Source organism: Scatophagus argus, chromosome 1 (assembly GCF_020382885.2).
Source record: "Scatophagus argus isolate fScaArg1 chromosome 1, fScaArg1.pri, whole genome shotgun sequence".
NCBI lineage: Eukaryota > Metazoa > Chordata > Actinopteri > Scatophagidae > Scatophagus > Scatophagus argus.
The window spans coordinates 26,976,999-26,991,386 of record NC_058493.1 but is presented as its reverse complement, the minus strand read 5'-3'; the positions used below and the strand labels follow the sequence as shown (position 1 = coordinate 26,991,386).

The following is a 14,388-nucleotide window of genomic DNA, read 5'->3' as shown; positions in this document are numbered from 1 at the left end:
CCAGAAAATCACGTCACCTGAGGGCGCTGCACAAAATTCATTCAGACAAGAAGGAATGCTAACTCTGACATCAGTTCAGAAATTAAATAAAAACAAATGTAACATTTGCTCAACTGATGAATCAGATTTTATTTTCCTGCCTCTGTTAATCCTCTGCAGGACTTTGTAACTCTGTACAGGTTTTCATGCAGGTGTGTGACGATGAAAACGGCCAACAGTATGAGGTTTCCTGAGAACAATGATTTCACTGACATCTTTCATTCTAATGTTTAAAAAGCAGGAAGCTGAATAAATCACATGATGAACAAACAGACCACAAAAACCAACATTTAGATTTTCCCAACTGAAAAATTTATTCTATTCTATTCTAAACTTAGAGGATAAGCACAAATTTTTTTAAGTCTGGTGTGAACACTGAAACTGGTTTCACTTTCTGGAATATTTCCTCTGGTTCAAACCTGCTCAGACTGACAGGCTTCTGAGTTCATTTCTATTTATTCCATGAGCATTAAAGTGTTTGTTTGAACTTTTTTTTTTTAACTCCAAATTGTGTAAACTGTACATCACTACTGACTGGTTTTCCAAGAATGTGCGAGTTTAATACTTGCAAGAACAATTATCAAAGTGATGGTGACAAAAAGCATTTTGTTTTTGAAGGCTTTTCATACAGTAAAACAAAAAACCAAAAAGAGCACAAGCAAACTTGAACATTAGGGAGATGATTATATAAATTTTCTTGTCTTTTGCAGTTTAAACAATGAAGTAAATTCTAAATTCACAGACAGTAAAGCATCCGTGAACGCACCACAGCAGAGAGTATAAAAACAAAAGTTTATACAAAGTTCATTAATGGGTTTAAAGACTCCATTAAAACATGCTCTGAAGAACCATTTGGAGGGTAACAAAGTTATTTTTGAACCAACAAGTCCTCTAATTCTATAAATAGTGTGAATAATATGAATTAAAATGAATATAGTGAAAACACATGTAACTTTATTGTAACTTTTAAACAAAAAAAAAAAATCCTACATGTCCCAGCAAGAAAATCAGACATAAGACAGAACAAAGCAGACAGACAGAAATCTTGATAAGTATGAACAGTTTCAGAGAATAAACGTCAACTCAAACTCAGTCGGAAAGCGATGGATCCACCAGCACACAGTTTTCAGCTGACGGTCGGCGGTGCGTCATCGAGCTGCTGCAGAAGGATTACAGGATCCGGTTTGGACAAGGTTACCAGTTCACCCAGTGGAGGGACAAAGTGACCAGTTCACCACCGCCCAGGGCCAGGTGCACAAAACTCCTGACCAGAAGTGGCTGGTCAGTAGAGGGCGCTATGGTACGTTGTCTAAAGCTACTGACAGCCAGGGGTGTGAAAATCCTTGCTTGACTGTTGTTGTCCCTGCGTAGATTCGTGGGTACATTTAGCTGATGTACTGATCACCACCCAACAGGCACACAATTAGACACAAACAGACAGAAATGACCTTAAACACCACGACGTTGGAATATCGATGTGTGTTGCTGCTCCAGCAGTCATTAATCCAGTCAGAGTAGAAAAAGTGCAGTTTGACACAGTGTGTCATCAGCGAGGTTCTCATACAGAGCGGCTGTCATGACATGTGACTCACAGCTGTGGCTATTTGCAGGGCCCATACCATTAACTCATCATACGTGCCTGTAAGTCATCACCACGGTAACACCTCAACCATCATCATCAGCAGTAAACGTCAATCAGTGACTAATCTGCAGAGCTCATACTGAAACAGGCTTGACTTTGTGCTCAGGATCAAATGAAACGACCAGTAACAGGGAAGCAGCTCCAAACATCAAAACACAAGCTGTGAAACTGGAAAACACTGTGTGTGTGTGTGTGTGTGTGTGTGGTGGTGGTGGTGGTGGTTGGGGGGGTGTACACACAGTTGTTGTATGCATCGTTTATACATCTGGCCTGCAGTCAGTGTGTGTGTGTGTGTGTAGGAAGAAGAGTAAAGGCAATTAGACAAAAATAAAACAGCTGCTTTGTCTGAAGTGGACGGCGGTTCACAGCGTGTGCTGATCATTCAGTGGACTTTCCTTTTCTTCGAGCGGTATCGTCTCTTCCTCTGCTTGTACAGGTGTCGGAAATTGATGAAGAGTCCTGAGGAGGAGGAGGAGAGACCTGTGTCAGGGTGAAGTCAATGGAAGCTGTATGCTAAATATATAACAAAAAGATCAGTTAAAAAGCTCTGTTTGCACAGCAGTACTTTAAAGACGTTGCAAGCAATTCATTAATTCCTCCACAAGGACGGAGTTTACAGAGACGCGTTTGCATAGGCAAATGAAATGAAAGACGCCCAGAATGCTGTCAGTAGTTTTTAAGTATCCTGGGCTTAGTTTAAAACATTCCTTGTGTTAGTTGTTTTGTTTGTGGTTATTGTGTTAGTCGTTAGTATGTGAGCAGTTGTCTCACCCAGGAACATGAAGATCAGGTATAGCTGCAGGGTGTAGGAGAAGCTTAAAGAGTGTCCCAGCGCCGCCGGGAGGGGGAGGCTGAACAAACGAGTCTCGTCAAAGACGGGCAGAGACTGAATCACAGCCACCGCTGCAAACAGAACAAAACGCAGTCAGCGGAAACTACCAACGAACGGCAGGAGTTTTGGTCCAGGCCTCCGTTTTGTCAGTCGACATAACAAACTAGTCGCTAACCTTCAGCCACAACCCCCAGTGGGTACAGCGGGATCCAGAGGCTGTACCTGAGCCACGTCAACAGCTTCCACTCTGTGCCGATGCAGGCCAGCATGTAGAAGGGGTACCTGATGAGGAAGAGAAGGAAGAGCTGATGTTACAGTAGGCGACAACACGCAGAGGGAGACACCAGAGAGGGGAGGAAGGTGCTCTGAGCTCACCTGAAGATCTCGATGGTGCTCCACAGGTAGAAAACGAAGAAGACCACGGGTTTGTTCTGCATCTCCTCCAGGCTGCCGAAGATAACGAACAGAATGACGTTCCTGCCGGCCACCTGCAACGTCACAGAGCAGAAAGAGATCACATCTCGGATTCAAGTTCAGTTCAGTGGTAAAACTGAAGGTAAAACTTTTCCCTGGAGCTTTGCTGTCGGCTCTGCTGGAGCCAATGTGCACCACTTCAAAAACTGTAATCACACATCAGCATTATGGTGGCCACAGAGCAACCAGACGGAGGCCTTTAAAGAGGTGCTCCATCCAGCAATTTATCAGACTTCACACAGCTCCCACCGGAGCCACAAAAGGCTCCATACAGCCTTTATTCTCACATGCATTAGTGCTCCCAGTCACCTGGAGACGCATGCTGATGTGTACGACCTGTGATGTGTGAGAAGCGTGATGGGATGCTTTCCTGTACACATTTCTGATACTGGCCTGCTGTATGAATATCATGTCTCTCTTCTCGCCACTGACTGCCAGTTTTGCTTCTTTCCTAGCAATAACCAGGATTAGTTAATAAGTGAATCACAACTGTGAGCCAGGTCGACTTCTCTAATACTGCTTCCACGCCAGACAGAAAACCTCACAAACATCTGGCTTTCGTCTTCAGTGGGAAAGGGTACAACTAGCCTTCACTCCCAGGTCGAATGACTCTGCAGTAGCTCCAATGGGCGGTGATGGAACAGCAGCAGCTGGGCATATCCACTAATTTTCATCAGATGTTAGGACACTGAAGGATGCTGGCACGTTAATATTTTCCCATCGTCAACAATGGAGCAGAACTCAAACGGCACTCAGTCTGTGTGGAGTTTGAAAGAGGGATTGAAATAACACACCAGCCTCCATGTCAGTGTCTGAGATTTAAAACTCTTAAACTTCCTCCATCATCAGTTAAAAAAAAGAAAAACACTAAGGCAAACTGACAGTGGAAAAGGAGTCAGTCACTTATTTCTAATGGGTTTATCAAATCCCTGTAGCCAGGTTCAACACCTGGTGGGAAGAGGTTGTTACAGCAGCAGATTGAAGACCCGGGTTTGGGACGGTCTCCACTGTATTACCTGTAACATAGCAGGAAAAAATCCCGTCTTAACCAGACCCAGCAAGGGATTAACGACCTCGAGGACGGCCATCATCTGACAGAAATACATCATATCAGCCGTGGTGTGGAAGGTGTCGTAGAACGAATCTGTGGAGGGCGAGACGAACAAACAGGCTGAATTAAACAGCAGCACATTGCACGAATCACTATCCATAATCGTCATCATTTGCAAAACAAATCCCCGCTGTGTGCTCGTGTTCCTGTTTCTGTTTGTCTGTGAATAGCCCCTCACAAACAAAAAACACGGAGCTCTCTCACTCTCCGTTTTATTTTACTGCTCAGTGGTGCTAATCGTCTCTTTGCTGTTTTTGTGTTGCATAAACATTCAGCCCCAAAATTAATTATTTAGTCCATAAAACTCAAAAGCTATTACGGGGTACAATTGCTTTAGTTTTATTCCTGTTTTTATCTTTTATCTCTGCCAGTTCTGCTTTTATCTTTGTTTTCAGTTTCTCACACATTTTTAGTGAATAAAGCACAAGTATAATGTAACTAACAATAGGATGACTAAATACAAACTGTGTTTGATCACCTCGAGCAGGATCTAATAGCAGCTCTCTGGAAGGTCAGATATCAGTGCTGAAACAGTCAGTATGATTTGAAAATGGTTGGCAGTTATATGAAGTTTACATTATTAGATGTGAAGAGGAAAAACACACAACATCACACTTACTGTCCTCTTAAAGGCCATAGTGTCGATAAGTACGTTAGCACGTTATCTGTTAGGCTGCTGGTACTGGACTGACCTTGACCAAGAATGAAGAGTCGGACTGTCATGTTGACAAAGATCCAGGAGAATCCCAGGAACTGCACCAGGTTGTACATGAACAAGTAGCCTTTCTTCAGGCCGACATAGGCTGAGGAAACAGAAGAACGCCAGTCATGTTGATAAAATCCCTCCAGGATACTGAAGGCCCACCACAACATTTTTCTCAGCGTGACTCACGGTCTTTACGAACTCTCGACTCCACGCTTATCCTGTTAATCTTCTCTTCCTCCTGAAAGAAATCACACCATCAAACACCCACTTTGCAATTTATCTTTTAGATCTACTGCCATCTTCACTTGTTTTAATACGGTGGAAACTAAGATCAATTTAAAATAAACAAAGAAATAAGCTTCAGCCTGGAAAACCTTCACCAAGAGCCAACTGAGCCCACAAGCCACACCTCGAACCAATCAGAGAAAAATGAGGAGTGGATCAGGCGATGAGCGTGTTTCTGTGGCAGACAACATTTTATTTTGTTTGTTTTTTCCATTTCCTACCTTAGCCTGAAGCTCCATCTCGGCATCAGACTCATCCAGCCAGCGGTCGAAGTCAGGAGCCAGAAACAGAGGCTTCTTCTCCTGCAGCGTCAGCCGGTCCCACCAGCGCTCCTCCTGCTTCCTGATCTTGATGTCCACCTGACGTTGGGTGGACTTATGGTTGATCTGAAAACACAGTATTGCAACATGATAAAAGGCTGCCAGATCCTCAGGGACTCAGACCGCCATCCAGTGGATCACAAAAGCAGGTACTGCCAAGAATTCACACAAACATAAATACCAGGAAATCAAAAAAATCTGACGAACATCGCAGGTCTTATCTTCAGTCATGATGACAGTTCAGTAGTGGAATAAAAACCTGCAGCTCCTGGCCTAAGAAATCAATTCACTGATAATAAAGCTATGGTGTACCAGCTAATTAAGTGTTTTTCTGAACAGCGAGAGAAAATCTTAAGCATCTGCAGAATATTGTAAAAATTATACAAATAATCTGGCTGGTCTTTATGGCATTTTTAGTTAAATTACATTACTGGGCTGAGCACAATCATTTGACATTTACACCTTGGTGACTGGAAGATAACACAATCAGAGATGATATATAAAGTGTGACTACAAGTGAGCCAAACAATAACATGCAGGAAAATAAATACCCGTCTGCACTCTGGCGTTTAATTTATTATTTTATCAAAAGCTTAAAACAATACAAAACTGAAGCAAAAACAACAACTTTCAACATCACAGTCAGTTTCGCCATTAGTTAGTAATAAAAGATCAATACCTCAGGACTGACAGGTTCCAGGAACTCCAAACTAAACTCGTATTCATTATCTCCTTTAGCTCCGTGGCCTCGTGCTGTGGAGCAACAACATGAGGCTTTACTTTGTGTTTGGTGCAGAAACTGACATCATACCAGACCTCAAAAATAATGTGAGAGTTTGTGGAATATTTTACAGTTAAATTTCACTTCAAAACAGCCATAAAGCAACCAAACATCTTCTCTGGACTGGTTCTTATCAACATTTTTAACCTCTGACATTCATGTTTACTATTTCTGGAGATGTTTATATTGTATATATAGTTTACATTTCATATTTGCACTCGTTAGTCATGCAGCTGCAGCACACCTTGGGATAAGTTCTGTCTTATCGTGTGCACAAATGCAAACACCAACCTCTGAACTGAAGTGTGTTGTTTTCTTGCAGGCTGATGTCGAGATTCTGAAAGACATCAAAAGGCAGCAATCACAACTGATTCGACAAGCACAGGACAAACCATGAGCTGGAAATTAAAGGGTAAGTCTGTTGATATTCCATATTTTTCTTATTGTCAACAAATCCCATGGAAAGAGCAAAACCAACAATGTGTTAGTCCGAGTACTCCCTTCCCTAACCTGTTTCACCCAGCCCACTGGTTCACACTGAAGACATGAACCTTCATGAGCACATCACAAATATTTACTTTTCACAGTTTCCTAAAACGGCTGATCACTGCTGTTTTACTCATGCAGGAGGAAACAATGCATTTGTTGGGCCTGTTTCAGTGTCATATTAATACACATTGTGTGGCGCTGATGAATAAGATATGCCAAGCTCAGACTACACAGACAATACTTTGCAGTAGCAGGACTTGTCCTTTAAAATGTGTAATAAATCCTAAACTCTGGAAGATTATAATGTTCGGCTTCTGTTGAGTCTGTTTAACAAAGGTGTTGATTCAACAACTGGTCTAACGTGTAATGTGACAGATGCTCTCCTGTTTCAACGCTCATTAAGGTTTTCTCCGAAGAGGCTAAACAAGATCCAGAGCAACCATTAAAGGTCATGCATCTTTTATAAGACGTTTGCCTCACAGATGCAGGACGAGTGACCCTGGAAATGTGGAGGAGGAGGAGGACCTGCACTTCGCATCACTAATGCAAACACACAGTCAGCAGAATAAATTTAAAGTCGTCCGTAACAGGCTCAGTGATCAGGCGACCACAGCCTAAAATTCATAGAATTCTCAATGCAGGTTTTGAATGGCATTACCTTGGGAACTTGAACACTCCCTTCTGATAAAGAAATATCTGAATGTGGAAAATCACAAGTCAACACGTCGAGTTGTAAAGTGCAAAACAAGGTAGTCACACTTGAGCTCAGTCTCCAGCAATGCAGAAATCGTGGAGGTGGTTAGCGTTGTTTTGCTTACTTCGACAACAAATTTCATTTTAAATAAATGTTGGCACTAGAGGATCCACACGATAGACAATAAGCGGCTGTTAATGTACATCAAATCGGGTTGTTCAGACAGCAAAAAAACAACAACAAACAAATGTTTTTCACTTTTGGCTGGAGGTCAATTTAGCCACCTTTTAACTGCACACCACCACTTAGCTAACAGTCAGGCTAACGATACCTGCGATAAATCAGCAAGCTAATGCTACACCCACAGCATCACACAAAGTTTAGAGGCGTTCAAACACATCGTGTGGGCAGGAGACGACAAGACTGTGTAAGTTAGGCTGAAAGCAACCAGCCGGGTGTTGCTGACTGTCCTACCTTGGCATCGCTCAGTTCCACCCGGAGATATATCTCTCCGTGACGCTGAGCCCAGTAAACATGAGGAGTGAGGAGCTGCATCGTCACTCTGTGCTTTCGGACATCTACACGCCACAAAAATGCACAAATTTACTTAAATTGATCATTCGTGTTGCCCATTCAGCTCCCCCATACAACACAGAAGCTACCGGACCAGATGACGGCTGCATACTTCCGGGAGGAGGTCGCTGACGCACTTCAAACTAAGAATCTTGAAGTGACGGTAGGCAGCTTCAAAATAAAAGTCCTCAATTTTTTTATTTATTTATTTATTTTTGTTTGTTTCAGTATGTATAGTGATCACATCTTGCGATCGAAGCACCCAAGACGGATGTTAATGCCAGGTGTATACAGCCTCTAAAGACTGTGATGAAGTATTCAGATCATTTACTTTAGTAAAAGTACTAATACCACACTGTTAGAATACCCTTTTACATTAAAATCCCCTGCATTGACACTTAAATTAAATAATTTAAGATAGTAAAATATACTTAAAACGTATTCTTCTCCTTCAAAATCAGTGTGTGGTTCTAAAATTATATAAAAAAAACCTCATGCTGTATAGTACACACATACTGTATATAACTACATTATAAATAAACATTAAACATCAAATAGTAAATTAAATGAACAGCACTAAACACATCTGTATAAATTACGAGGACAAATTAACAGGGACACAAATCAGAAATGGATTTAAATACAGTCGTGCTGCCATCTACTGGTAGAGAAGGTAAACATCAGCTAGAACTACTCAAACAACAGCAGCAGCCACGTTAAAAATCAGTGCTAACAGTAACAACTCTGCACACACACAAACATTCCTTATTTTTATTTCTGCTGTGTCACATTAAAAAATCTGAATATTTAAGAAGATTTAACTGTAATGTCGAGTATTTTCCATTGTGGTATTGTAACTTCCACCAAACCAACAGGGACGTCACACTGTTTGATGCAAAACCGTTAAAATAAGCGAGAGCCCAAAAGCAGCACCTCATAAATGTGCAAAATACGATCTTAGTATGAGTTTTGAACGCATCACTGTAGAAAGCTTCGCACTGGGATTTGCTTTCGCTTCTGTTAGCTCAGCTCATAAACATGGACACAGTAATCGCGATCTCAGGGCCTGAGACGCGCTCAGGTGTTCCCGTGAAGAATGCTCAAACCACACCGTTTCATTTTTCATTTTGGATGTTATTTTTTCTTAACTAGCTAGCTGACCTGTAACTCGGTAACGCCTCCACGTCGCCTCTGTTCCGTTCCAAAGTACAAGTCTCGTTAAGGTCCGATTAGCTCGGTTGTTTTGTGTGAGAGTTCATCGTGTCAAAAGCTATTTTTCAGTTGACATGCCGGTTTTATAGCAGCTTGAATTCCATTAAGTCGCTGCTGCGGTTTCAGGAGATAACGTTCACACTACCGCATTCTCCACTGGAAGCAAAATGAGTCGGGAAGCAGAAACAACCGTGGAAACCTCCGCAGTTTCCTCAAAGACTGACATTGCAGACAAACAAAAGAGGGCGAAAATTATTTACATCGTTTACCTCATCGCCGCTTTGGATATCACATGGATGTTTTTACAGTTTTCCGTAACCCCTGTAAGTATTTCTGTCATGTCAGAGCAGGAGGCCGAGATTTCCGTGCGTGCAGTGAATGTGAAAACTCTCAAGGAAACCACTCGGTGTGAAACGACTTTACACGGAAAACACATTTGCTTACATGTCGTGAGTAATGAGAGACGCTCTGTGGCTTTTCTAGTGGCTGTAAGAGGGTTCATATGCGCCACCTGAGTTGCTGTCTTTGCTACGAGTTCATGACTTAACAGCAGACCTCCGCATCGTGTAAAGCGGTCATACAAGTTGGATCCTTTTACCACAGTGTAGAAATGCGTAAAAACACGTAAAAGTCCTGCGTTCAGAAATGTCCTTCGACGAGTGTACTGACGAATAATAAAAGGTGCAAGTGGTCATTATTGCGGTCAGACTGGCTTAGGTCGTTGTTGTGTGTTATGTAATGATTTTCTGTGGAGGAAGTGTTCAGATCTCTTACTCAAGTAAAGGTACTATTACCACACTGTATAATGGATACTGGATATACTGTCACTACTGAAAGCCCCACATTGAAAATTCTACTAAATTATTGGATTCTAATCAGGAAAATATGCTTAAACAGTAAAGTAAAAGTACTTAATGCAGTAGAATGGCCACTGTTGTATTATTATATACTGCATGATTACATTATTGTGACTCACACATTACTGTGAATGCAGGGTCCTCCTGTAATTAGTACGTTTGAGCTGAAGTTCATTTTGAACTATTTTGAGCTGCTAATGATTATTTCCATTCTGGATTCGTCTGCTGATTAATTTCTCCATTAATCAGGTGATGGGTCGATTTGTAAAACATTCTGTAAGCTGTGAGAAATGTCGTCTCGGTTACACTCAGACGTTCACAGACCTCAACATCATGAAAAATTATATTATCCAAATTATCCAAATTATAACAAACTGGCAGCCGTTGAGGTTGCTTAACGCGCTGCTTTGAAGACGAAAACGGACATAAAACCTCTTTGGTTGACATAAAAAGTGCAGCAGAACGTAATTTCTGACACCAAAAGCCTCCACCCCTAGCATCATCACAGCCACCGCCTTCCTCAAACATGTATGAAAGTCACATTCACAGAGGACAAACTGATAACACTTTTAAGACTGATGGCGTGTCTGCGTCACATGGCAGCCACACTGACATGTGAGCTTCATGTTCATGATAACCACTAATCGACCACAGATTGTACCCGCTCTGAGCATGGCGTCAGGCGGCAGTGTATGACTGTGAATTTAAACATGTGCTCTCATTATGTGTCTCCATAGTATTTGGCAAAGAAACTGGGCTTCGACACCTTGTGGTTTGGTTATTTGCAAACCATGGTAGGTGTAATCCAGCTGTTTGGGGGTCCTATGTTTGGAAGGTAAGTACAAGGGAGTGTCAGCGCCACAAACAGCTTCACCTGTACAGAGGTGCATGCAGGTTTTTCTTCATGAATCACAACAAGCTGCTGTTTGGACATTACTAGCAAACCTGTCGGGCAGAAAACTCGTGGCTTCAGGCTTGTGTTTTACTGGCAGGTTTGCAGATCTCTTCGGAGCACGAGTGGCCTTGTCTCTGGCTTGTGCTTCAACAGTTGTTTTCTTCCTGCTGCTGGCCGTGGCAAACCATCCTGCCATGCTCTTCATCCACAAACTCCCCACAGTCTTCATGCATGTCCTGCCCGGTAAGCAGCACTCAGGACACGCATGACCTAAACTCATTTTATCTGACTTTCATTTTCATTTGTTGTCCCGACATAAGATGCAGTTTCACCTGCTTTTTGTTAATTTTTCTGTTCCTCTTCTGTCTGTAGCAACCCAGATGGTCGTTGCAGACCTGTCAGAACCTGAAAAACGAGCAGATGCTCTGTCTAAGCTCGGTCTGTGTTTTGGTGTCGGTATGATCGCTGGCTCCACGTTGGGCGGCCATCTTAACACACGCTATGGGTGAGTGTGGCTGTAGCCTTGTTGCATGTGAGTCTAGATGGAGTGATACAGTTGTACCAGGCAGTCTGGGTTTCAGAAGTCCTTCAGTTGAAGTGAGGCGACTGGTTGTTTGAGCATTTTCTGCATTTGGATGAGCACAGTTTTGTTTTTGACTCATTGCTTTAACAATGATAAACTAAAACTCAAAAATTTATCAATCAGAAATTCAAGGCTGTAGTTATATTTTACTGCTGTATGATGATTAACAAAAGTTAAGCAGACAAATTACTCTTATCTGATTAGCGAAAACACTGCACATGAATATAATGCAGCACTGTAGTTAGAAACAGCAGCAACTTTATAACCTCTGTTGCATCCATATTAAAGCTGCACTAATTAACCTCTTTATATTAGCAGTAGTTTCAATTCAATTCAATTCAGTTATATAGCACCAAATGAGTTGTCTCATGACACTTTCCAATTAGAGCAGGTCTAAACCAAACTCTTTAATGAATTCAATGAAATGAGCGTGTTCAGTGTGAAACAAGTCGCTTGTACTGAGTACCACAATACCACAAGTACCTTGTACCACAATAAATAAATATCCTGCAGTTCTCCGCATATTTCAGAAGGTATTAATAGTTTAGTGTACTGACAGCCATTGGCACATACGAAGATGGAGACCAAAATCATGTGGCCCATTTATACATAGTCAATGGTAACAGCTTCTTCTGATGCTCCGAAGTGGCCAAGAAAAAAGAAGGACTTTAACCAAACTTATAGATGCAATGAAAATGAGGATGGGCTGTGAAATGTTTGAGTGTTTTTTGTGTGTAAAATTGTAAAACACTTTTATATACTACTTCTGTAGTAAATCTGAAATGTCCAAAATATTTGTCCACCTAACACTGCTTTTATTTTGTATTTTGCAGGGAGACATTTACTGCGTGTTTTGGTGCTGCGGGGAGTGCCTTCAGTTTATTGTTGGTTTTAACATTTATCCCAAAAACAACCAAAGTCCAAGCTCCAACAACCAGCACCGACAGTAAGACACAGTAATCTTATCCTCGGTAAAAAATGCTCCTTGTTCATGTTCAGACTATTGTGGTCGGCTTGGGTTTCCTGACATTCATATGTAGCCTGCCTGATAGCACCGATTTCTTAGTTTCTTTGTACAGTCAACAGATCATTTTATCATTTTAGATTGTTTTTTCTGTTTCGTGGCATTCAAGCTCAACAACACTGTTGTAGACCAGTGTTGCCACTCGGTAACCATGGTAACGTCTACCTACTGTGGCATGATAACTTCCTTTATGACATCACAACATTCCTTTATTCAGGACATCAAAGGATTCCATCATTAAAGACATCAAAGCATTTCCTACTTTGTGACATCTCAACGTTCTGGATGGAATCTTATAAATGAACTCAGAACAAGGTGAAAAGAACCCATTAGAATTTCAAATCTTTTGACGCCCGTTGTTAGAAACAGTGTTAGAACTCTGCAGAAATGTCAGCTGTGCGCTTCAAGAAAATTAAATTCTCAAACATACAGTATCAGTTAGTCTGTCAATATCCTGAACATTTCCATGTGCAGAAGCAAAACAGGATCCTCAAGAAGGAAAATCAAATGTTCAAGCAAAAAATTGAGGCTTTGAATACTGAAATTAAGCAGTTGAAGGTGGAGCAGCAAAGGAGCGATCAGGTGACGACTACCATGAAATTGCAGAGGCGAGAGCTAGTAGACTGCAAAAGTGAATTGTTGGTGATGGGTAAAAAGCTCAAGACCCAGGAAACACAACTGAGCAGGAGCCAAAAGCAGAACGAGGCCCTCAAGGTGGAACTGGAGTCGACAAAGAAGGAGGTGCATTCATTGAAGCAGAGTTCTTTCGACTGGAGGGCTAAGCAGAAAAACCTGAAGGAACAACTGGACCAGGTGATTATCGAGAGAGAAAACCTGAACGAGAAGTTACAGTCCTGCGAAACTGAATGCTCCAAGTTGCGTGAAAAGATCACCAACCAGCAGTCGACCCTGAGCGATAAATACTATCAACGCAAAGAGCTGATAAAGGAAATCCATCTCCTCAAGCAGGAGATCCAGAAACTTGAGAAAGAGAAGGCCCTCAGCAAAATCAGTGCAGAAGACCAGAGGCAGGAGCTCCAAAGGTGTGAGCTGGATCTCAGAAGACAGAAACAGAAGTTTGAACTTAACAAATTCACTCAAGATTTTGGGAAGGAAATAGGGAAAAAAGTTTTAGTACTACATCAGACATCTCACCCAGCACCCAGACCAGTCAGCCAACAGGCGATTCTTAAGAAGAATCAGTCCTTACAGAAAGATCTGCTCACCCATACAGAAGAGCTGAGGAAAACAAAGAAGCTGTATGAGGAGCAGAAGCAAAGCCTAGCACAGGTGTCCGAGCAGTTCTCGCAGAGCAAAAAAATGGTCATGGACCAGAAGCAGAAGCTCAAAGCCTTAACTGCAGAGAGGAACATGTACAAAAGTCAGTCTGAAAAACTGGGCACGGAATTAGCAAACATAAAGGAGCAGCAGAAGAACCCAACCACGAAGGCAGGAAATTCCAAACAACCATCTGGAGACAAATTACGTCAGATTTACCGTCCACCTGTATCCTCAAAAGTCCAGCTGAAGAAGTCATCCATTGTCCCACAAACATCCAAATTAGCTTTTACTGGGAAAAAATTGTAATTAGTGAGTGAGGGGGGGGGGGTCATTATATGAACTGGCTGATTGACTTACTTGATCCTGACATAATTCTGTTTGATTTTTAGAGGTGAGGTTTTCTCCGGGTGCTCCGGTTTCCTCCAGCAATAAAAATGTTTATTAGATTAGTTTTGAATTTAATTCTTTTGTGACACTTTAAAGTGTTATTACTATTACTTTAGCACATGGTTTGGAAAATAAACTTGTTCCCTTGAGAAGACCAGTCACATATCTGTCCATCAAATGGGAAGCAAGTGCCAGGAGACCAT

At 41.8% G+C, this 14,388-nt stretch overlaps 2 protein-coding genes across 4 annotated transcripts in view; one reads left to right on the top strand and one right to left on the bottom strand.

The window, feature by feature from the left end:
• Window positions 1–109: 109 nt before the first annotated feature.
• LOC124062613 (very-long-chain (3R)-3-hydroxyacyl-CoA dehydratase-like) lies at window positions 110–8,086 on the bottom strand. Its single transcript, XM_046395523.1, has 11 exons — window positions 7,848–8,086; window positions 6,482–6,527; window positions 6,089–6,162; window positions 5,311–5,475; window positions 4,991–5,042; window positions 4,791–4,901; window positions 4,004–4,131; window positions 2,889–3,001; window positions 2,689–2,795; window positions 2,453–2,584; window positions 110–2,140 (listed from the first exon to the last, which is right to left on the bottom strand). Exons 1-11 carry the CDS (start codon window positions 7,926–7,928, stop codon window positions 2,064–2,066), a joined length of 1,086 nt encoding a protein of 361 aa, XP_046251479.1. The 5' UTR covers window positions 7,929–8,086; the 3' UTR covers window positions 110–2,063.
• slc22a18 (solute carrier family 22 member 18) overlaps window positions 5,427–14,388 on the top strand; it is a 13,315-nt gene continuing 4,353 nt past the window's right edge. Inside the window, exons 1-6 of one of the 3 annotated variants that reach the window (XM_046395500.1) lie at window positions 5,427–5,558; window positions 6,513–6,602; window positions 10,753–10,850; window positions 11,008–11,153; window positions 11,283–11,415; window positions 12,327–12,439. In XM_046395500.1, coding sequence (XP_046251456.1) covers window positions 10,807–10,850; window positions 11,008–11,153; window positions 11,283–11,415; window positions 12,327–12,439 — 436 coding nt within the window. In that variant the 5' untranslated portion in view covers window positions 5,427–5,558; window positions 6,513–6,602; window positions 10,753–10,806. Of the gene's footprint in view, window positions 5,559–6,506; window positions 6,603–8,691; window positions 9,482–10,752; window positions 10,851–11,007; window positions 11,154–11,282; window positions 11,416–12,326; window positions 12,440–14,388 lie in introns of those variants that run through there. The other 2 variants (XM_046395509.1, XM_046395495.1) reach the window with 2 other exon arrangements.